A 25,158-nucleotide genomic window follows, 5' to 3' on the forward strand; every position below is an offset into this window, starting at 1 on the left:
TGTTTCAGTAGAAATGAAAAGATGTTTAAATGTAATTCTTTGTTGGTGTCAGGACATTACTGTTTCTTCTGTGTAGGTCAAGAAGTCAATGACTCGTAGACGCAGGCATGACAAGGGCTTAGTAACCCTTTGGTAGTCAGTATAAGAAGGCACACTTAGACATTCTTCTCCTGATTTAGACACGAGGAGGGTTTGTGCTGTGGTGGAGCTGATTTTTGCAAAGCCCTCTATGGATCACCACACAGAACATTTTTGTACCGGGTTCATGGGGGAGTTTCTTGGGCAGTGGAACACTCTCCCAAACTCTTCAAACTGAGAGACGCTACCCATAACCCTAAAACAGAATAAAAAAACTGTAAAATAGAATACTAGATAAATAGAGATGTTAAGATACTGATGTGCAACCATTGTAGGAAATGGATGATACCAGTTTCTAAATGGGTTGTGCAGGATTTGGGTTTTAATGGCCTAAGGTTAAGGAGTGCTTCCAACACCCATACTACACACAACATGAGGTTGGAAGTCGGTAGCTCCAGTTCCTGTGTAGTGGCCAGGAGCTGATACTGAATCTCAGCTCCCACTAAGGGGATGGCAGCTGAGCTTCAGTATTGGCACCCAGCCACTATGCCAGACATGGAGCCAACTGCCTCCTACCCCATGTTGTGTATAGTATGGGCCACCTGTCAGCTCTTCACAGATAAGATATTTACGGCCTATCCTAAGGATAGCCTAAACAAACTAAATCCTGGACAACACCTTTAAATTACTAACTGCTATCTAGATAAAAAAAAGATGGAAGTAGCAATACAATAATGTGAGAGATGATGGACATTATAATAATGATGATGAATAAGACATATACATGTTATTGTAAATGTGTATTAATCATACCGGTAATGTTCAGGAGCATGCTTATCAGTCAGGACCTGTAGGTATATAGACTGAGATCTTCTTTTTATACACCAATTCTAAAAAAAAAATAATGTATCAAATAAACTTATATATTCATTATGAGCAGATATTAAAGGGGTACTCCCACAAACATAAACATATTAGATCAGGTTGACAATTGACAACATATTATTATTATCAGGTTGACAATTATAAGTTAAACATTTTTTGATGGATGTAAATGATTAACATTTAGCAGAATTATAAATAATATACAAATAAGGCCTCATTGGTTAAAAAAGAGGAATTTCCTCCTAGCGTCACCTTTTGGAAGGCAGCTCCATATGGATTATATATAATCTGAGTATAATAGCCAAGCCAATTTAACTAACTCTTCCAGAAGGAAGAGGTTCCCATCTGCAGACAGCTTTCTCAAAGTTTTGGCCTCTCAATAGTTACTCATTAGTTACAAAAACCTCAAAATAGCGGTCTGCAGGTGGGAACCACTTCCTTTTGGAGGACTTATACTGGTTTGGCTGTTATTCCCAGATTACGCCTTAGGTTTCTTTGAAAACCAGGTACTGTATTATTCTATTCTATTATTCCAAAAGGTGGCGCCAGGAGCAAATTCCTCTTTTTCACCAATGAGGTCTTATTTGTATATTCTTTACCCAGAATTCTTAGCAGGATGTTTATGGTCTAATAAGTCTCTCCCTGATGAGAGGCATTACCCCGTCTGGTGCATAATTTTGAAGATATTCTGTAATCATCTTAGTGGTGACAGTCAGTTGTCTTCATTGGTTGCAAATGGATACCACCATGAATGCAGGAACTTTCTTTGGTCTGGCATGTGTCAAAAACTCAGCCACGATTTCCTTTTTTGTGGCTGGACTCATCATACACGAGAAGATAATCTTTGAAACGCTTTGAAATTTTTAATTATGTATATTTAAAACAAAAAAAACCCATTTCACTTTTAATTGTCAACAAATATAGATATGGTTATTTTCATGGGAAAACCTCTTTAACATATTTTAAATATAAACATTGATAAAGGTTGAAGAGTATCTAGAAATCTAGATACTAAGAGTTCTAATTTCTAAGAGTATTTAGAAATCTTTTGACATGGCTTGTGACATGTCAGAATTTTTATTAGTGAGGGCCTGGGCACAGAGATATCCAATGATCAATGAGACAGTGTGGGCAGAAGTAGTTAGCTTAGTTCTGTGCCTCACTTGGTTGTGTTCATCCGTGCTAACCTCTGTCATTGTATACCACTATCTGTTAATGAATAACACTATCATTCTTGCCCTGTGTGAGTGACAGAATATCTGTATAAGACAGACAGTGGTTCATTAAGCCATCTTGCTCTGTATACTCAATGTTTAACCTTTGTATAAATTTTCTTGCCACGTAGAGATAGGATTTCTGTAAAATGTTGATTGTCACAGTCTCATGGTCAGAATATTTTGTTATTGAGTCCTTGAGAATGTTTCTACGTTCCTATGCTCCCCATTATCTGGGAAGACATGGTGATAAGAGCTAGTCCTCATTAAAATGTTGTGAAGACATCCTCAAGGTCTACTGGCTATTATGAGTAGAATTATTTACTGTTTTCAGGTGTTCAAGATGGCGGACTCCTGGGTGCACAAGCTCATCATATGTAAATGCCCATTTTATTCTCTGACCAAATTATATATACAATAATTATACTACATATATTTATGTGATGTATTTTGTGACGCTTAAGCTGGCATAAAGCCATTATTTTCCTTTATAATCTTATCCTTGCTTGCAATAAAGTGATATTTACTTTGGAACAGAACTTTGTCTGTGTCTCTGTACATCTCCCGAGTGCTCGATACTTCACCACACCTTCTTTTAATTCGCCACCTCACGGCATACCTGGATATTGGAATAGTTGGGGTGTTCCCCCGACACCCAGATAGTTGCCAGAACTTCTCTGATAACATGCAGAGATGCTCTGTCAATAATATGTATCTTTAACACTGCATCAAAAATGGAATCAGCCAACAAATAACCAATTGTTCATTAATCATTGTCTGATTAGTAGTACAATTTAACAGGGCAATTATCAGGAACGAGTGTTCATAGGATGCTTGTTCTGATAATTTACCAGATTATTGAACCATGTAATAAGTAATTAAATCTGTATATTTATTAAAAGGCTGCATTTATTGGAGTATTTAAAGAGTGTTTCCCATCTCCCTTTCTCAGCAGGTTGCCTGCTCGCTCTTCTTCACACTTCCTGTAGTCTTCAACAAGCCTGGGCATTACATGCTCTATTCAAACAATGGACTTGCAGTAAATTCAGTGTTATTTCTGTGTTTACATAGAGAATAATACCGTCTGAGCCTTTATCAGCAAACTGAAATTAGCTGACCTGATTGTCTTGATGGAAGAGCAGTAAATAACAGTTCCAAGGAGCAGCGAGTGAGTCACATCATCCGACTTACAATCAGACTGTGGAAAACATCTTGCGTAGTACCAGTCCCAAAGAAACCCAACTCGATGGGCTACAATGACTACCGACCTGTAGCACTGACATCCCACCTGATGAAGATTCTAGAGAGACTGGTCCTGACACACCTACGCCCCCTAGTGAGCTCCGCTCTGGACCCCCTCCAGTTTGCCTATCGGCCAGGCATTGGGGTGGATGACGCCATCATCCACCTTCTTCATAGAGCTCTCTCTCACCTGGAGAAACCCGGGAACACTGTGAGAATAATGTTCTTTGATTTCTCCAGTGCGTTCAACACCATTCAGCCAGGGCTACTGAGGGAGAAGCTGAACCTTGGTGGTGTGGACCACCACCTGTCCAACTGGATACTAGACTACCTGACAAACCGCCCTCAGTATGTGAGAGCCCAAGACGGTGTGTCTGACACTGTGATCTGTAGTACGGGGGCACCACAAGGTACAGTTCTTGCCCCATTTCTCTTCACACTGTACACTGCTGACTTTAGGCACAACTCATCCAGCTGTTACTTACAGAAGTACTCCGATGACTCTGCAATAGTAGGCCTTATCACTGATGGTGAAGATAGGGAATACAGAGACTTAAACCGGGATTTTGTTGAATGGTGCCAGCAGAACCAGCTCAGGATTAATGCTGGGAAGACCAAGGAGATGGTGGTGGACTTTAGTAAACGGAGAGGTGCTCCGACCCCAGTGGAGATCCAAGGAACATGTATTGAGATAGTCAGGACCTATAAGTATCTAGGCGTGATCCTCAACAATAAACTAGACTGGGCTGATCACCTGGAGGCGCTGCACAGAAAGGGCCACAGCAGACTCTACCTGCTCAGGAGGCTGAGGGCCTTCGGAGTCCAGGGGACACTTCTTAGGGCCTTCTTCAACTCTGTTTTTGCCCCAGCCATCTTTTTCGGTGTGGCCTGCTGGGGGAGCAGTATATCAACCAGGGACAGAAATAGACTTCACAGGCTGATCAGGAGGGCCAGCTCTGTCCTGGGGAGCCCCTTGGACCCAGTACAGGTGGTGGGTGACAGAAGGATACTGTCTGTGGTGACCTCCATGCGGGAGAACAAATCCCACCCCATGTATGGGACCCTGATGGGACTTGGCAGCACTGTAAGTGACCGTCTGCTTCACCCCAAGTGTGAGAAGGAGCGCTATCGCAGGTCCTTCCTTCCAACCGCGATCAGGCTGTATAATCTACATCAGACCAAGCGAAGATCACTCCGCACAGAGAACTAATGATTATGACGATGACCATGAGGTCTTCTTCTTTCTCTTCCGTTTTTCCTTAGCTGCTATGGACTCCTAGTATATCTTCTCTTCTCAGCTTATGTGTGTCTACGTCTGTAATATATTACTGTGTATTATCCTGTATCTGTATTACTATGCTGCTGTAACATGCTGAAATTTCCCCAATGTGGGACTATTAAAGGATCATCTTATCTTAGATACAGGTCGGGTGCCTTGACAACAATGTGTGAACAATGAGTGGAATAATTTGACATAGCAGGCAGCATTGCTAAAGCAATGTATTTAGGAATGCTAGCAGTCTGCATAGGATCCTTGAGATGGGAATATCCCTTTAAAGGTATGGCAGTGCTCAGTGTACTGTCCTTTACAATACAATGTGACTGGTTTGATATTGAGTGTCCTGGTGAGTGTTTTCATTTTTCTTTTTATTATTTAAAAAAAAAAAATCAAGCACACACGCTTTTTGGAGTAAGAAGCAATATACAGTGGAAATGAGTTTGTTTTCTCACCTGTGCAAATGCAATGAAAAACAGCTGATCGTGAGTATATTTCAGACGCGGTAGTGGACGTTCTGGACCATTTTCTCTAACCCACTTCTGATATGCCTGGTAAAGAATAATTCAGGGAATTATACTGTGAGAATTATAATACGTCAGTTATGAGCATACTGTAATAAATCAGAGCATTAATACTAAATTATTTACCTTGTCTGGAAGCGCCACCTATATTGAATGTGCAAATGTGAGAGGAGATGAGGTCAAACTGCCCTTTACACAGGGAAACTAACAAGGTGTAAGAACCACTAAGGGTCCATTCACATAGAGGAAAATGGTGAGGAATTTGGTGTGGAATTTTCCACGCTGAAAAAAAAAGCCTCCCATTGATTTCAATGGGTTCTGCTAGCTTTTTTTTCCACTAGGGGAATTTTTCTTAAAGAGGACCTTTCATCAGATTGGGCACAGGTAGTTTTATATACTGCTGGAAAGCCGACAGTGTGCTGAATTCAGCGCACTGTCGGCTTTCCCGATCTGTGCCCCGGGTAAAGCACTATCGGTCCCGGTACCGTGGCGCTTTACAGTCAGAAGGGCGTTTCTGACACTTAGCCAGGGACGCCCTTCTGCACAGCAGCGCCTATCGCGCTGTACAGTGTGAGCGGGGAGGATCGCCCCGTCCCTCTGCTCACACAGCTCGTCCATAGACGAGTGTTATCAGGAGAGGGAGGGGGCGTTCCTCCCCGCTCACACAGCACAGCACAATAGGCGCTGCTGGGCAGAAAGACGTTCCTGACAGAGTGTCAGGAACACCCTTCTGACTGTAAAGCTCTACGGTAACGGGGCCGATAGCGCTTTACCCGGGACACAGATCGGGAAAGCCGACAGTGCGCTGAATTCAGCGCACTGTCAGCTTTCCAGCAGTATATAAAACTACCTGTGCCCAATCTGATGAAAGGTCCTCTTTAAGTTATAGGCTTGGGTGTGGGCAGTGATAAGACATTAAATACATTACATAAGACTAAAGTAGGAGTAAGCAATGAAAATTATGCAGATAAACATGGCAGATTTATTAAAAATCATATAACATACTTACATAATATGCTAATTTAAGGCCACCCATGTCTGCAATATTTTCTCCCAAAGTGAGTCTTCCATTTACCTGGAAAACAAGATGTAGCCACATTTTTACTTATACTTATAATCCATCTGCTTATTTATTTCACACATAGCTACTAAAAGCTAGATAACTTGTATTCTAACTGGGGGACTAAGACTGGAGCCCCCAAAGAACAAAACCATGAAACCCAAGAACAATAAACCACAAACATGTTATAAGAATGGTTATTGTGAATTTTTAAGGCAAAGTAGCTTATCTTGCAATTTACCATTACAATTATATTTCCATTACTGTATAATATTATTATACTAGAATTGATCCACAGCATGAAAGTTTCAATCTGTATGAAAAGATGCATTCAATGACACAGAATCGTTGTGGTAGAATCCTTATCTGGCGGTGTAATGATATACCGTATATTGAATTAGTAAGCCATAAATATACATGGGATCTACTAGCCGAGACAACATTAATAACTGACTTTATTTGGCTTTTAATGGAAGAAATATGGCTATACTTGGAATATAATATTTGCCTTCTTGGGTAGATGTAATAACGATACTTTATGCATCATCTTATCTACAGAGTCTTTGTATTCATTCCTTTGTTTGAAGAAGATCCTGATGCATAATTTCTAAAATGCAACTTATTTTCTGCTGTCTGCTTTCTAGATTCATTTATATTTTAGAACTATCCTTGTCCCATATTTTAGGATACAGTATACCCCAATCAGTCATAATATAAAAAAAGCAAATAATATTGATCAAGAGCCGTCAATTAAAGGTCCGAGCTGAACACGTCCAGTATTTATAGTATTTTTCAGACAAAAAGATGTGTCTGAATATAAGAGCAACTAATGTGGAATTATACTGCGCAGGGGGCACTAATGTGGCATAATACTGTTTGGGGTTGACAACAAGGGTTTGGCCACCAAGTATTAATTCTAGTTTGCCAGAGGAATCAAATTCTTATTTCTCTATGCAAAATGCAAATACATTTATAAAACTTATACAATGTGATTTTCTGGATTTTATTTTTGATATTCCAGCTCTCACTGTTCAAATGAACCTACCTTTAAAATTATAGACTGTTATGTCTTTGTCAGTGGGAAAACTTACAAAATCAGCAAGGGGTCAAATAATTATTTCCTTCACTGTTGCTACCGAACTTGTGTAGCCCCAGGGGAGGTGAGTAAAAATAATAAACAGTTATACTCACCTCTCCTGGGTGTCCAATGGCTCACTGGCATCCTCTTCAGAACTCTTCTGGCATGCATCTGACATTATGCGCCCCGGGGTCACCACTGCGCTCCACTTCGCTGCAAAGGCACAATCACAGGCTTCACTGGTGACCCTTTCTACGAATGCCGTAAGACAGGGGCACAAGTAGGACATCAGATACCGCTGGTGCCGCGAAGATGCCCAGGAGAGGTGAGGCAAGGTGCTTGTCATTTTTCTTTACCTTCTCCAGGCCTCCTCATATTATACTCTAGGATCTGTGGAGAACCCATAGTATAATAGCGCTTCCTGGGTGATGAACCCCAAAAGTTTCAGGTTCAGCCAACATGTCAAATTTAAGGATAAAATATGACTGTGTGGGGGCCAAAAAGAGAGAGCAATATTATTTGTGGGGGCGTCAAAAGGGACAATAATCTGTGTAAACATTAAGTCATGATTTCTTTCCATAAAGGGGATGAGTTTGAATACATTTTTTTTAGCATCTTTGTTTCTGCAGCATTTGTCAAAGGATTCATCACACCCCACATGACAATATTATAAAGTATATCCAGTTAACATCAAATTGTAGCTGTGGTGTACACAGACACCAACAGTCAATGGCTTCCATAGCATCACTCTGCACCCCTCAGTTTTGAGTGTGAAAATATAGAGGGCAGCAAATGCACAAAATCTGACTGTATGAAAGACACTCAAGAAATTGTGTAATGGTGAATGTTCTCATATTTTTAGATCAAAATCTTTCATGTGAATTTCGATGTCTGACTTATAAATCATATATAACTAAGAACGGATAGCACATGTCATGAGAAGGGGTCAGCTAAATTTTATAATAAGTAACATCACTTTTTTTTTTAAAATAGAATAGAAAGTTTTCATTGTATAATATAAGGTTATGTGACTTTGTAATATACTATATTTTAGTTATTCACCATCTTTCCTAAGATACCTGCTTGCTGTCAGTGAACTGATACATCATCCACATAGTATAAAGAGGCTCAGATCAAGTGCAACTGAGTGTATCAGAGCTCTCATTCAGCAAGCAGGTATCTTGAGAAAGGAGAGGAACTGGGCACAAAGTATATTGGGAAACTGCAGAACTTTTCAATATGCAAAGACATTCTGATCCATATAAAACTGAAATACCACTTTAGGTTGAGGACACATATTTTAGAGCCAAATGGCAAGAGTGGCTTCAAACATCATGGGAAACATAAAGGAAAAACGTTTTCCTTCTCCTAAATCCACTCATGGCTTTGGCTCAAAATAAAAAATACATCAAAATCTATAACAAAAACACATTGTTTTATGGAACATGGTGCCTGAGCCTTAGGCGGGGACACAAGTAGCATAAATCCAGCAACTTTGCCTTGGGAGAGTTCACAAAGGAAAATGCTGCGGACTTTCTGTGTAAAGTGCTGTGGGAAAAACCAGCAATGCGTTTCCACTGGGCTTTTTGGTTGTGGCTTGCCACATGGGGCCTTAGCCTTAGGCTAGATGGGGTTTTTGTGGTCAGGATTTTGACACGGAATCCGCATCAAAATCCTGACCACAAAAACGTCTTCCATTAAAATCAATGGGTACCAGTCATTTCTTTTTTCTGTGAGTGGTTTGTTCCCGCTTGTGGAAAAAAGAAGCGACATGCCCTTTCATCAGGCGGATTCCACAGCAGGTTCGGCCACAGACCTCCACCTGAAGACAGTCCCTCCCGACTAGGCCCTTTCATTTGGGCCTAATCCGAAGCGGAGTGCCGCGACTGGATGCCAGTGCACTGCACCGGCATCCAGTTGCGTCTACCGTTTTTTTGTTCCGGAATCTGAGGCGGCCTCCATGTCAAATTCTGGACCAAAATACCCCGTCTGAACCCAGCCTTAAATAGTTTATGCTTATGAATTGTTGTAGACTAATTTCATATTATTTATGACAGATCAGACTGAAACTTTCCAACCATTATACATGGTTTTCTCACCCGCTGGTTGTATACAGTGAAGTTTTCATACAAATCTACAATGCATTCTGCTTTCTTCAGGAATTTGCTGTAGGATTCCTCAGTCCACCAGTGAATGAGATTCCCAAATGAGTCATATTGACCCCCTACAATTAAAAAAAAGATTAAGAGATAGCAAAAGTATTATTAAAATATCATATAAATATAGAAATAGTACAAAATATATTAAAAACAAATGTATTCAATTTTACAACATTCTCTTTCTATAGGTCGGGGCCCCACATGGTGTAAACACCTGGTTAAAAACTGCAAGGTTTTACAGTACCTGCAAAGTAGATGGGATTCTGTCTAATCCCATCCAAACACTGCAGAAAAAAAATCTGCAGCATGTCAATTGTTCCTTTGGAAACGCTGTCATTTTCTGTATAGGCATAATAGAAGCAGAAAGTCTGTGAAAAGCGCTGTGGGAAAAAACCCGATGCATTTCCACCGCATTTTTTTACTGCAGCACTTTTTGGCTCTGGCTCGCTACGTGTGGTCTTAATGATGTATTAATATAGTACATTATGGGACTATGCATGTATTAGTATTCAGGTATGAATTCCTATATATTTTAACTGCATTTTAATAATCTAGACTATTAGATTAATCTTAGAGATGAGCGAGTAGTATTAGATCGAGTAGGTATTCGATCGAATACTACGGTATTCGAAATACTCGTACTCAATCGAGTACCACTCGCTATTCGAATGGAAAAAGTCGATGCAGAAGCCGTATTGATTGGCCGAATGCTATACAGTCAGACAATCAACGCTGGTTCTTCTCCTACCTTTAGAAGTCTTCTCCGTGCAGCGTCCCCGTGGCGTCTTCTGGCTCTGAATTCACTCTGCCAGGCATCGGGCCTGGGCAGAGGCGACTGCGCATGCCCACGCTACAAGAAAATGGCCGCTTTGACTGTAAGCGGCCATTTTCTTGTAGTGCGGGCAAGCGTAGTCGGCTGTGCCCAGGCCTGATGCCTGGCAGAGTGAATTCAGAGCCGGAAGACGCCGGGGGGACGCTGCACGGAGAAGACTTCTCGGAGAATCCAGCCCGAACTTCACTCGTGGACTTGGTAAGTTCAATTTGATTGAATGTTGCCTACCCCTGAAATGAGCATTTTTCCCCCATAGACTATAATAGAGTATATGTATATATAGAGTATATATACATAGAATATCGAGTATTTAACTACTCGCTCATCTCTAATTAATATATGTTAACAAATACTATTAATAAATATTCAGAGATGGATTTACAGCAACCATGATGTATAGTGTAAGGATATTGCAATAATAACCTAGACCTAGAGAGTCCAGGATATTGAACATTTCCATCACTGTAAATGACTTCTAATGAACTATTACATTTTAAGTGTTTTATAATTGAAGTGAGATTTTCTGCATTTATTGACCACAGGACACACTCTTATACCTGCTTATGTCATCATGTGTGACTATTGCAAAACAGATCACGGACTGCTGTGGTAGTAAAACTTATATTACACTGCCATGCCCTTGAAATATAAGGAGTAAGCGGCAGAATTAACCTGAAATTCTACATTTGGTTAAACCGATCCAGTGTGATATCTTATTACAGAAAACACAAGAGAGAGCACCGCGCGGCACCTTGTGCATTACCCTTTTAAAGTGATTCCACAAAGTATTATTCAACATATAATCACCTTTAAGCGCTGTGAAATGATCACAGCACTCAAATATCACTTCATAGACAAAATGGCTAGTAGCTGGCAGATCTTAACCGTGAAAGTATCACGTATGCATGGTACTATTCAGAAAAGGACCTATCCAACCAACTTCTACAGAAGTATCAAATGGATAAAAGGATCCGCGCTTACCAACCGTAGTTCTTGTTTCATTCATTTATTACAGCCTCGCACACAACGCGTTTCGAAACCGGAAGCTGGTTTCTTCTTCAGGTGTACAAAGGACAGTATTGCATAGATACTGAGAGCATTGTGCTCAAAAGACAACCAAAAACACTGAAAAGTCACTGGAAAAACAGTTTTCAATGACTTTTCATTAGTTTTTGGTAATAAGTAGAGATGAGCGAACAGTGTTCTATCGAACTCATGTTCGATCGGATATTAGGCTGTTAGGCATGTTCGAATCGAATCGAACACCGCGGGGTAAAGTGCGCCATTACTCGATTCCCCTCCCACCTTCCCTGGCGCCTTTTTTGCTCCAATAACAGCGCAGGGTAGGTGGGACAGGAACTACGACACCGGTGACGTTGAGAAAAGTAGGCAAAACCCATTGGCTGCCGAAAACATGTGACCTCTAATTTAAAAGAACAGCGCCGCCCAGGTTCGCGTCATTCTGAGCTTGCAATTCACCGAGGACGGAGGTTTCCGTCCAGCTAGCTAGGGCTTAGATTCTGGGTAGGCAGGGACAGGCTAGGATAGGAAGGAGAAGACAACCACAACAGCTCTTGTAAGAGCTAAATTCCAGGGAGAAGCTTGTCAGTGTAACGTGGCACTGACGGGCTCAATCGCCGCAACCCAGCTTTCCCAGGATCCTGAATGGAATACACTGTCAGTGTATTCCCGTATACCCGATATATACCCCGATACCCGTTCCAACGGTGTGCCCCCCCACCTTCACCCCAGAAATACCCTGCAAGTCCCCTAGCAATAGAATTGGGGCTATATACACCCACAATTTTTACTACTGGTATACAGTGCCATTGTCTGACTGGGAATTCAAAGAATATATTGGGGTTATAAATACCCTCATTTCTTGCTACTGCCATATAGTGCCAGTTTCTGACTGGTAATTCAAAGAATATATTGGGGTTACGTGCACCCACAATTTTTACTACTGGTATACAGTGCCATTGTCTGACTGGGAATTCAAAGAATATATTGGGGTTATAAATACCCTCATTTCTTGCTACTGCCATATAGTGCCAGTTTCTGACTGGGAATTCAAAGAATATATTGGGGTTACGTGCACCCACAATTTTTACTACTGGTATACAGTGCCATTGTCTGACTGGGAATTCAAAGAATATATTGGGAATACAAATACCCTCATTTCTTGCTACTGCCATATAGTGCCAGTGTCTGACTGGGAATTCAAAGAATATATTGGGGTTACGTGCACCCACAATTTTTACTACTGGTATACAGTGCCATTGTCTGACTGGGAATTCAAAGAATATATTGGGAATACAAATACCCTCATTTCTTGCTACTGCCATATAGTGCCAGTGTCTGACTGGGAATTCAAAGAATATATTGGGGTTACGTGCACCCACAATTTTTACTACTGGTATACAGTGCCATTGTCTGACTGGGAATTCAAAGAATATATTGGGAATACAAATACCCTCATTTCTTGCTACTGCCATATAGTGCCAGTTTCTGACTGGTAATTCAAAGAATATATTGGGGTTACGTGCACCCACAATTTTTACTACTGGTATACAGTGCCATTGTCTGACTGGGAATTCAAAGAATATATTGGGAATACAAATACCCTCATTTCTTGCTACTGCCATATAGTGCCAGTGTCTGACTGGGAATTCAAAGAATATATTGGGGTTACGTGCACCCACAATTTTTACTACTGGTATACAGTGCCATTGTCTGACTGGGAATTCAAAGAATATATTGGGAATACAAATACCCTCATTTCTTGCTACTGCCATATAGTGCCAGTGTCTGACTGGGAATTCAAAGAATATATTGGGGTTACGTGCACCCACAATTTTTACTACTGGTATACAGTGCCATTGTCTGACTGGGAATTCAAAGAATATATTGGGGTTATAAATACCCTCATTTCTTGCTACTGCCATATAGTGCCAGTTTCTGACTGGTAATTCAAAGAATATATTGTGGTTACGTGCACCCACAATTTTTACTACTGGTATACAGTGCCATTGTCTGACTGGGAATTCAAAGAATATATTGGGAATACAAATACCCTCATTTCTTGCTACTGCCATATAGTGCCAGTGTCTGACTGGGAATTCAAAGAATATATTGGGGTTACGTGCACCCACAATTTTTACTACTGGTATACAGTGCCATTGTCTGACTGGGAATTCAAAGAATATATTGGGAATACAAATACCCTCATTTCTTGCTACTGCCATATAGTGCCAATTTCTGACTGGTAATTCAAAGAATATATTGGGGTTACGTGCACCCACAATTTTTACTACTGGTATACAGTGCCATTGTCTGACTGGGAATTCAAAGAATATATTGGGAATACAAATACCCTCATTTCTTGCTACTGCCATATAGTGCCAGTTTCTGACTGGTAATTCAAAGAATATATTGGGGTTACGTGCACCCACAATTTTTACTACTGGTATACAGTGCCATTGTCTGACTGGGAATTCAAAGAATATATTGGGGTTATAAATACCCTCATTTCTTGCTACTGCCATATAGTGCCAGTTTCTGACTGGTAATTCAAAGAATATATTGTGGTTACGTGCACCCACAATTTTTACTACTGGTATACAGTGCCATTGTCTGACTGGGAATTCAAAGAATATATTGGGAATACAAATACCCTCATTTCTTGCTACTGCCATATAGTGCCAGTTTCTGACTGGTAATTCAAAGAATATATTGGGGTTACGTGCACACACAATTTTTACTACTGGTATACAGTGCCATTGTCTGACTGGGAATTCAAAGAATATATTGGGAATACAAATACCCTCATTTCTTGCTACTGCCATATAGTGCCAGTGTCTGACTGGGAATTCAAAGAATATATTGGGGTTACGTGCACCCACAATTTTTACTACTGGTATACAGTGCCATTGTCTGACTGGGAATTCAAAGAATATATTGGGAATACAAATACCCTCATTTCTTGCTACTGCCATATAGTGCCAGTGTCTGACTGGGAATTCAAAGAATATATTGGGGTTACGTGCACCCACAATTTTTACTACTGGTATACAGTGCCATTGTCTGACTGGGAATTCAAAGAATATATTGGGAATACAAATACCCTCATTTCTTGCTACTGCCATATAGTGCCAGTTTCTGACTGGTAATTCAAAGAATATATTGGGGTTACGTGCACCCACAATTTTTACTACTGGTATACAGTGCCATTGTCTGACTGGGAATTCAAAGAATATATTGGGAATACAAATACCCTCATTTCTTGCTACTGCCATATAGTGCCAGTGTCTGACTGGGAATTCAAAGAATATATTGGGGTTACGTGCACCCACAATTTTTACTACTGGTATACAGTGCCATTGTCTGACTGGGAATTCAAAGAATATATTGGGAATACAAATACCCTCATTTCTTGCTACTGCCATATAGTGCCAGTGTCTGACTGGGAATTCAAAGAATATATTGGGGTTACGTGCACCCACAATTTTTACTACTGGTATACAGTGCCATTGTCTGACTGGGAATTCAAAGAATATATTGGGAATACAAATACCCTCATTTCTTGCTACTGCCATATAGTGCCAGTTTCTGACTGGTAATTCAAAGAATATATTGGGGTTACGTGCACCCACAATTTTTACTACTGGTATACAGTGCCATTGTCTGACTGGGAATTCAAAGAATATATTGGGAATACAAATACCCTCATTTCTTGCTACTGCCATATAGTGCCAGTGTCTGACTGGGAATTCAAAGAATATATTGGGGTTACGTGCACCCACAATTTTTACTACTGGTATACAGTGCCATTGTCTGACTGGGAATTCAAAGAATATATTGGGAATACAAATACCCTCATTTCTTGCTACTGCCATATAGTGCCAGTTTCTGACTGGTAATTCAAAGAATATATTGGGGTTACGTGCACCCACAATTTTTACTACTGGTATACAGTGCCACTGTCTGACTGGGAATTCAAAGAATATATTGGGAATACAAATACCCTCATTTCTTGCTACTGCCATATAGTGCCAGTTTCTGACTGGTAATTCAAAGAATATATTGGGGTTACGTGCACCCACAATTTTTACTACTGGTATACAGTGCCATTGTCTGACTGGGAATTCAAAGAATATATTGGGAATACAAATACCCTCATTTCTTGCTACTGCCATATAGTGCCAGTGTCTGACTGGGAATTCAAAGAATATATTGGGGTTACGTGCACCCACAATTTTTACTACTGGTATACAGTGCCATTGTCTGACTGGGAATTCAAAGAATATATTGGGAATACAAATACCCTCATTTCTTGCTACTGCCATATAGTGCCAGTTTCTGACTGGTAATTCAAAGAATATATTGGGGTTACGTGCACCCACAATTTTTACTACTGGTATACAGTGCCATTGTCTGACTGGGAATTCAAAGAATATATTGGGAATACAAATACCCTCATTTCTTGCTACTGCCATATAGTGCCAGTTTCTGACTGGGAATTCAAAGAATATATTGGGGTTACGTGCACCCACAATTTTTACTACTGGTATACAGTGCCATTGTCTGACTGGGAATTCAAAGAATATATTGGGAATACAAATACCCTCATTTCTTGCTACTGCCATATAGTGCCAGTTTCTGACTGGTAATTCAAAGAATATATTGGGGTTACGTGCACCCACAATTTTTACTACTGGTATACAGTGCCATTGTCTGACTGGGAATTCAAAGAATATATTGGGAATACAAATACCCTCATTTCTTGCTACTGCCATATAGTGCCAGTTTCTGACTGCTAATTCAAAGAATATATTGGGGTTACGTGCACCCACAATTTTTACTACTGGTATACAGTGCCATTGTCTGACTGGGAATTCAAAGAATATATTGGGAATACAAATACCCTCATTTCTTGCTACTGCCATATAGTGCCAGTGTCTGACTGGGAATTCAAAGAATATATTGGGGTTACGTGCACCCACAATTTTTACTACTGGTATACAGTGCCATTGTCTGACTGGGAATTCAAAGAATATATTGGGAATACAAATACCCTCATTTCTTGCTACTGCCATATAGTGCCAGTGTCTGACTGGGAATTCAAAGAATATATTGGGGTTACGTGCACCCACAATTTTTACTACTGGTATACAGTGCCATTGTCTGACTGGGAATTCAAAGAATATATTGGGAATACAAATACCCTCATTTCTTGCTACTGCCATATAGTGCCAGTTTCTGACTGGTAATTCAAAGAATATATTGGGGTTACGTGCACCCACAATTTTTACTACTGGTATACAGTGCCATTGTCTGACTGGGAATTCAAAGAATATATTGGGAATACAAATACCCTCATTTCTTGCTACTGCCATATAGTGCCAGTTTCTGACTGGTAATTCAAAGAATATATTGGGGTTACGTGCACCCACAATTTTTACTACTGGTATACAGTGCCATTGTCTGACTGGGAATTCAAAGAATATATTGGGAATACAAATACCCTCATTTCTTGCTACTGCCATATAGTGCCAGTGTCTGACTGGGAATTCAAAGAATATATTGGGGTTACGTGCACCCACAATTTTTACTACTGGTATACAGTGCCATTGTCTGACTGGGAATTCAAAGAATATATTGGGGTTATAAATACCCTCATTTCTTGCTACTGCCATATAGTGCCAGTTTCTGACTGGTAATTCAAAGAATATATTGTGGTTACGTGCACCCTCAATTTTTACTACTGGTATACAGTGCCATTGTCTGACTGGGAATTCAAAGAATATATTGGGAATACAAATACCCTCATTTCTTGCTACTGCCATATAGTGCCAGTGTCTGACTGGGAATTCAAAGAATATATTGGGGTTACGTGCACCCACAATTTTTACTACTGGTATACAGTGCCATTGTCTGACTGGGAATTCAAAGAATATATTGGGGTTATAAATACCCTCATTTCTTGCTACTGCCATATAGTGCCAGTTTCTGACTGGTAATTCAAAGAATATATTGGGGTTACGTGCACCCACAATTTTTACTACTGGTATACAGTGCCATTGTCTGACTGGGAATTCAAAGAATATATTGGGAATACAAATACCCTCATTTCTTGCTACTGCCATATAGTGCCAGTTTCTGACTGGTAATTCAAAGAATATATTGGGGTTACGTGCACCCACAATTTTTACTACTGGTATACAGTGCCATTGTCTGACTGGGAATTCAAAGAATATATTGGGAATACAAATACCCTCATTTCTTGCTACTGCCATATAGTGCCAGTTTCTGACTGGTAATTCAAAGAATATATTGGGGTTACGTGCACCCACAATTTTTACTACTGGTATACAGTGCCATTGTCTGACTGGGAATTCAAAGAATATATTGGGAATACAAATACCCTCATTTCTTGCTACTGCCATATAGTGCCAGTTTCTGACTGGTAATTCAAAGAGTATATTGGGGTTACGTGCACACACAATTTTTACTACTGGTATACAGTGCCATTGTCTGACTGGGAATTCAAAGAATATATTGGGAATACAAATACCCTCATTTCTTGCTACTGCCATATAGTGCCAGTGTCTGACTGGGAATTCAAAGAATATATTGGGGTTACGTGCACCCACAATTTTTACTACTGGTATACAGTGCCATTGTCTGACTGGGAATTCAAAGAATATATTGGGAATACAAATACCCTCATTTCTTGCTACTGCCATATAGTGCCAGTGTCTGACTGGGAATTCAAAGAATATATTGGGGTTACGTGCACCCACAATTTTTACTACTGGTATACAGTGCCATTGTCTGACTGGGAATTCAAAGAATATATTGGGAATACAAATACCCTCATTTCTTGCTACTGCCATATAGTGCCAGTGTCTGACTGGGAATTCAAAGAATATATTGGGGTTACGTGCACCCACAATTTTTACTACTGGTATACAGTGCCATTGTCTGACTGGGAATTCAAAGAATATATTGGGAATACAAATACCCTCATTTCTTGCTACTGCCATATAGTGCCAGTTTCTGACTGGTAATTCAAAGAATATATTGGGGTTACGTGCACCCACAATTTTTACTACTGGTATACAGTGCCATTGTCTGACTGGGAATTCAAAGAATATATTGGGAATACAAATACCCTCATTTCTTGCTACTGCCATATAGTGCCAGTTTCTGACTGGTAATTCAAAGAATATATTGGGGTTACGTGCACCCACAATTTTTACTACTGGTATACAGTGCCATTGTCTGACTGGGAATTCAAAGAATATATTGGGAATACAAATACCCTCATTTCTTGCTACTGCCATATAGTGCCAGTGTCTGACTGGGAATTCAAAGAATATATTGGGGTTACGTGCACCCACAATTTTTACTACTGGTATACAGTGCCATTGTCTGACTGGGAATTCAAAGAATATATTGGGAATACAAATACCCTCATTTCTTGCTACTGCCATATAGTGCCAGTGTCTGACTGGGAATTCAAAGAATATATTGGGGTTACGTGCACCCACAATTTTTACTACTGATATACAGTGCCATTGTCTGACTGGGAATTCAAAGAATATATTGGGGTTATAAATACCCTCATTTCTTGCTACTGCCATATAGTGCCAGTTTCTGACTGGTAATTCAAAGAATATATTGTGGTTACGTGCACCCACAATTTTTACTACTGGTATACAGTGCCATTGTCTGACTGGGAATTCAAAGAATATATTGGGAATACAAATACCCTCATTTCTTGCTACTGCCATATAGTGCCAGTGTCTGACTGGGAATTCAAAGAATATATTGGGGTTACGTGCACCCACAATTTTTACTACTGGTATACAGTGCCATTGTCTGACTGGGAATTCAAAGAATATATTGGGAATACAAATACCCTCATTTCTTGCTACTGCCATATAGTGCCAGTTTCTGACTGGTAATTCAAAGAATATATTGGGGTTACGTGCACCCACAATTTTTACTACTGGTATACAGTGCCATTGTCTGACTGGGAATTCAAAGAATATATTGGGAATACAAATACCCTCATTTCTTGCTACTGCCATATAGTGCCAGTTTCTGACTGGTAATTCAAAGAATATATTGGGGTTACGTGCACCCACAATTTTTACTACTGGTATACAGTGCCATTGTCTGACTGGGAATTCAAAGAATATATTGGGGTTATAAATACCCTCATTTCTTGCTACTGCCATATAGTGCCAGTTTCTGACTGGTAATTCAAAGAATATATTGTGGTTACGTGCACCCACAATTTTTACTACTGGTATACAGTGCCATTGTCTGACTGGGAATTCAAAGAATATATTGGGAATACAAATACCCTCATTTCTTGCTACTGCCATATAGTGCCAGTTTCTGACTGGTAATTCAAAGAATATATTGGGGTTACGTGCACACACAATTTTTACTACTGGTATACAGTGCCATTGTCTGACTGGGAATTCAAAGAATATATTGGGAATACAAATACCCTCATTTCTTGCTACTGCCATATAGTGCCAGTGTCTGACTGGGAATTCAAAGAATATATTGGGGTTACGTGCACCCACAATTTTTACTACTGGTATACAGTGCCATTGTCTGACTGGGAATTCAAAGAATATATTGGGAATACAAATACCCTCATTTCTTGCTACTGCCATATAGTGCCAGTGTCTGACTGGGAATTCAAAGAATATATTGGGGTTACGTGCACCCACAATTTTTACTACTGGTATACAGTGCCATTGTCTGACTGGGAATTCAAAGAATATATTGGGAATACAAATACCCTCATTTCTTGCTACTGCCATATAGTGCCAGTTTCTGACTGGTAATTCAAAGAATATATTGGGGTTACGTGCACCCACAATTTTTACTACTGGTATACAGTGCCATTGTCTGACTGGGAATTCAAAGAATATATTGGGAATACAAATACCCTCATTTCTTGCTACTGCCATATAGTGCCAGTGTCTGACTGGGAATTCAAAGAATATATTGGGGTTACGTGCACCCACAATTTTTACTACTGGTATACAGTGCCATTGTCTGACTGGGAATTCAAAGAATATATTGGGAATACAAATACCCTCATTTCTTGCTACTGCCATATAGTGCCAGTGTCTGACTGGGAATTCAAAGAATATATTGGGGTTACGTGCACCCACAATTTTTACTACTGGTATACAGTGCCATTGTCTGACTGGGAATTCAAAGAATATATTGGGAATACAAATACCCTCATTTCTTGCTACTGCCATATAGTGCCAGTTTCTGACTGGTAATTCAAAGAATATATTGGGGTTACGTGCACCCACAATTTTTACTACTGGTATACAGTGCCATTGTCTGACTGGGAATTCAAAGAATATATTGGGAATACAAATACCCTCATTTCTTGCTACTGCCATATAGTGCCAGTGTCTGACTGGGAATTCAAAGAATATATTGGGGTTACGTGCACCCACAATTTTTACTACTGGTATACAGTGCCATTGTCTGACTGGGAATTCAAAGAATATATTGGGAATACAAATACCCTCATTTCTTGCTACTGCCATATAGTGCCAGTTTCTGACTGGTAATTCAAAGAATATATTGGGGTTACGTGCACCCACAATTTTTACTACTGGTATACAGTGCCATTGTCTGACTGGGAATTCAAAGAATATATTGGGAATACAAATACCCTCATTTCTTGCTACTGCCATATAGTGCCAGTTTCTGACTGGTAATTCAAAGAATATATTGGGGTTACGTGCACCCACAATTTTTACTACTGGTATACAGTGCCATTGTCTGACTGGGAATTCAAAGAATATATTGGGAATACAAATACCCTCATTTCTTGCTACTGCCATATAGTGCCAGTGTCTGACTGGGAATTCAAAGAATATATTGGGGTTACGTGCACCCACAATTTTTACTACTGGTATACAGTGCCATTGTCTGACTGGGAATTCAAAGAATATATTGGGGTTATAAATACCCTCATTTCTTGCTACTGCCATATAGTGCCAGTTTCTGACTGGTAATTCAAAGAATATATTGTGGTTACGTGCACCCACAATTTTTACTACTGGTATACAGTGCCATTGTCTGACTGGGAATTCAAAGAATATATTGGGAATACAAATACCCTCATTTCTTGCTACTGCCATATAGTGCCAGTGTCTGACTGGGAATTCAAAGAATATATTGGGGTTACGTGCACCCACAATTTTTACTACTGGTATACAGTGCCATTGTCTGACTGGGAATTCAAAGAATATATTGGGGAATACAAATACCCTCATTTCTTGCTACTGCCATATAGTGCCAGTTTCTGACTGGTAATTCAAAGAATATATTGTGGTTACGTGCACCCACAATTTTTACTACTGGTATACAGTGCCATTGTCTGACTGGGAATTCAAAGAATATATTGGGAATACAAATACCCTCATTTCTTGCTACTGCCATATAGTGCCAGTGTCTGACTGGGAATTCAAAGAATATATTGGGGTTACGTGCACCCACAATTTTTACTACTGGTATACAGTGCCATTGTCTGACTGGGAATTCAAAGAATATATTGGGAATACAAATACCCTCATTTCTTGCTACTGCCATATAGTGCCAGTTTCTGACTGGTAATTCAAAGAATATATTGGGGTTACGTGCACCCACAATTTTTACTACTGGTATACAGTGCCATTGTCTGACTGGGAATTCAAAGAATATATTGGGAATACAAATACCCTCATTTCTTGCTACTGCCATATAGTGCCAGTGTCTGACTGGGAATTCAAAGAATATATTGGGGTTACGTGCACCCACAATTTTTACTACTGGTATACAGTGCCATTGTCTGACTGGGAATTCAAAGAATATATTGGGAATACAAATACCCTCATTTCTTGCTACTGCCATATAGTGCCAGTTTCTGACTGGTAATTCAAAGAATATATTGGGGTTACGTGCACCCACAATTTTTACTACTGGTATACAGTGCCATTGTCTGACTGGGAATTCAAAGAATATATTGGGAATACAAATACCCTCATTTCTTGCTACTGCCATATAGTGCCAGTTTCTGACTGGTAATTCAAAGAATATATTGGGGTTACGTGCACCCACAATTTTTACTACTGGTATACAGTGCCATTGTCTGACTGGGAATTCAAAGAATATATTGGGAATACAAATACCCTCATTTCTTGCTACTGCCATATAGTGCCAGTGTCTGACTGGGAATTCAAAGAATATATTGGGGTTACGTGCACCCACAATTTTTACTACTGGTATACAGTGCCATTGTCTGACTGGGAATTCAAAGAATATATTGGGAATACAAATACCCTCATTTCTTGCTACTGCCATATAGTGCCAGTGTCTGACTGGGAATTCAAAGAATATATTGGGGTTACGTGCACCCACAATTTTTACTACTGATATACAGTGCCATTGTCTGACTGGGAATTCAAAGAATATATTGGGGAATACAAATACCCTCATTTCTTGCTACTGCCATATAGTGCCAGTTTCTGACTGGTAATTCAAAGAATATATTGTGGTTACGTGCACCCACAATTTTTACTACTGGTATACAGTGCCATTGTCTGACTGGGAATTCAAAGAATATATTGGGAATACAAATACCCTCATTTCTTGCTACTGCCATATAGTGCCAGTTTCTGACTGGTAATTCAAAGAATATATTGGGGTTACGTGCACCCACAATTTTTACTACTGGTGTACAGTGCCATTGTCTGACTGGGAATTCAAAGAATATATTGGGAATACAAATACCCTCATTTCTTGCTACTGCCATATAGTGCCAGTTTCTGACTGGTAATTCAAAGAATATATTGGGGTTACGTGCACCCACAATTTTTACTACTGGTATACAGTGCCATTGTCTGACTGGGAATTCAAAGAATATATTGGGAATACAAATACCCTCATTTCTTGCTACTGCCATATAGTGCCAGTGTCTGACTGGGAATTCAAAGAATATATTGGGGTTACGTGCACCCACAATTTTTACTACTGGTATACAGTGCCATTGTCTGACTGGGAATTCAAAGAATATATTGGGAATACAAATACCCTCATTTCTTGCTACTGCCATATAGTGCCAGTGTCTGACTGGGAATTCAAAGAATATATTGGGGTTACGTGCACCCACAATTTTTACTACTGGTATACAGTGCCATTGTCTGACTGGGAATTCAAAGAATATATTGGGAATACAAATACCCTCATTTCTTGCTACTGCCATATAGTGCCAGTTTCTGACTGGTAATTCAAAGAATATATTGGGGTTACGTGCACCCACAATTTTTACTACTGGTATACAGTGCCATTGTCTGACTGGGAATTCAAAGAATATATTGGGAATACAAATACCCTCATTTCTTGCTACTGCCATATAGTGCCAGTGTCTGACTGGGAATTCAAAGAATATATTGGGGTTACGTGCACCCACAATTTTTACTACTGGTATACAGTGCCATTGTCTGACTGGGAATTCAAAGAATATATTGGGAATACAAATACCCTCATTTCTTGCTACTGCCATATAGTGCCAGTGTCTGACTGGGAATTCAAAGAATATATTGGGGTTACGTGCACCCACAATTTTTACTACTGGTATACAGTGCCATTGTCTGACTGGGAATTCAAAGAATATATTGGGAATACAAATACCCTCATTTCTTGCTACTGCCATATAGTGCCAGTTTCTGACTGGTAATTCAAAGAATATATTGGGGTTACGTGCACCCACAATTTTTACTACTGGTATACAGTGCCATTGTCTGACTGGGAATTCAAAGAATATATTGGGAATACAAATACCCTCATTTCTTGCTACTGCCATATAGTGCCAGTGTCTGACTGGGAATTCAAAGAATATATTGGGGTTACGTGCACCCACAATTTTTACTACTGGTATACAGTGCCATTGTCTGACTGGGAATTCAAAGAATATATTGGGAATACAAATACCCTCATTTCTTGCTACTGCCATATAGTGCCAGTGTCTGACTGGGAATTCAAAGAATATATTGGGGTTACGTGCACCCACAATTTTTACTACTGGTATACAGTGCCATTGTCTGACTGGGAATTCAAAGAATATATTGGGAATACAAATACCCTCATTTCTTGCTACTGCCATATAGTGCCAGTTTCTGACTGGGAATTCAAAGAATATATTGGGGTTACGTGCACCCACAATTTTTACTACTGGTATACAGTGCCATTGTCTGACTGGGAATTCAAAGAATATATTGGGAATACAAATACCCTCATTTCTTGCTACTGCCATATAGTGCCAGTTTCTGACTGGGAATTCAAAGAATATATTGGGGTTACGTGCACCCACAATTTTTACTACTGGTATACAGTGCCATTGTCTGACTGGGAATTCAAAGAATATATTGGGAATACAAATACCCTCATTTCTTGCTACTGCCATATAGTGCCAGTTTCTGACTGGTAATTCAAAGAATATATTGGGGTTACGTGCACCCACAATTTTTACTACTGGTATACAGTGCCATTGTCTGACTGGGAATTCAAAGAATATATTGGGAATACAAATACCCTCATTTCTTGCTACTGCCATATAGTGCCAGTCTGTCTCGACGTGGTAATTCAAAGAATATATTGGGGTTACGTGCACCCACAATTTTTACTACTGGTATACAGTGCCATTGTCTGACTGGGAATTCAAAGAATATATTGGGAATACAAATACCCTCATTTCTTGCTACTGCCATATAGTGCCA

General features: G+C 39.7%; 1 protein-coding gene across 2 annotated transcripts in view; it reads right to left on the bottom strand.

Moving 5' to 3' along the window:
- Positions 1-234: 234 nt before the first annotated feature.
- Positions 235-25,158, bottom strand: part of ECEL1 (endothelin converting enzyme like 1) — a 109,808-nt gene continuing 84,884 nt past the window's right edge. For both annotated transcript variants that reach the window (XM_075268485.1, XM_075268484.1), the window contains exons 13-17: positions 9,457-9,581; positions 6,229-6,294; positions 5,151-5,246; positions 892-968; positions 235-334 (exon numbers count right to left, since the gene is read on the bottom strand). In XM_075268485.1, coding sequence (XP_075124586.1) covers positions 235-334; positions 892-968; positions 5,151-5,246; positions 6,229-6,294; positions 9,457-9,581 — 464 coding nt within the window. The remainder of the gene's footprint in view (positions 335-891; positions 969-5,150; positions 5,247-6,228; positions 6,295-9,456; positions 9,582-25,158) is intronic.

The sequence above is a fragment of the Leptodactylus fuscus genome, chromosome 3 (assembly GCF_031893055.1).
Source record: "Leptodactylus fuscus isolate aLepFus1 chromosome 3, aLepFus1.hap2, whole genome shotgun sequence".
In the NCBI taxonomy this organism is placed as follows: domain Eukaryota; kingdom Metazoa; phylum Chordata; class Amphibia; order Anura; family Leptodactylidae; genus Leptodactylus; species Leptodactylus fuscus.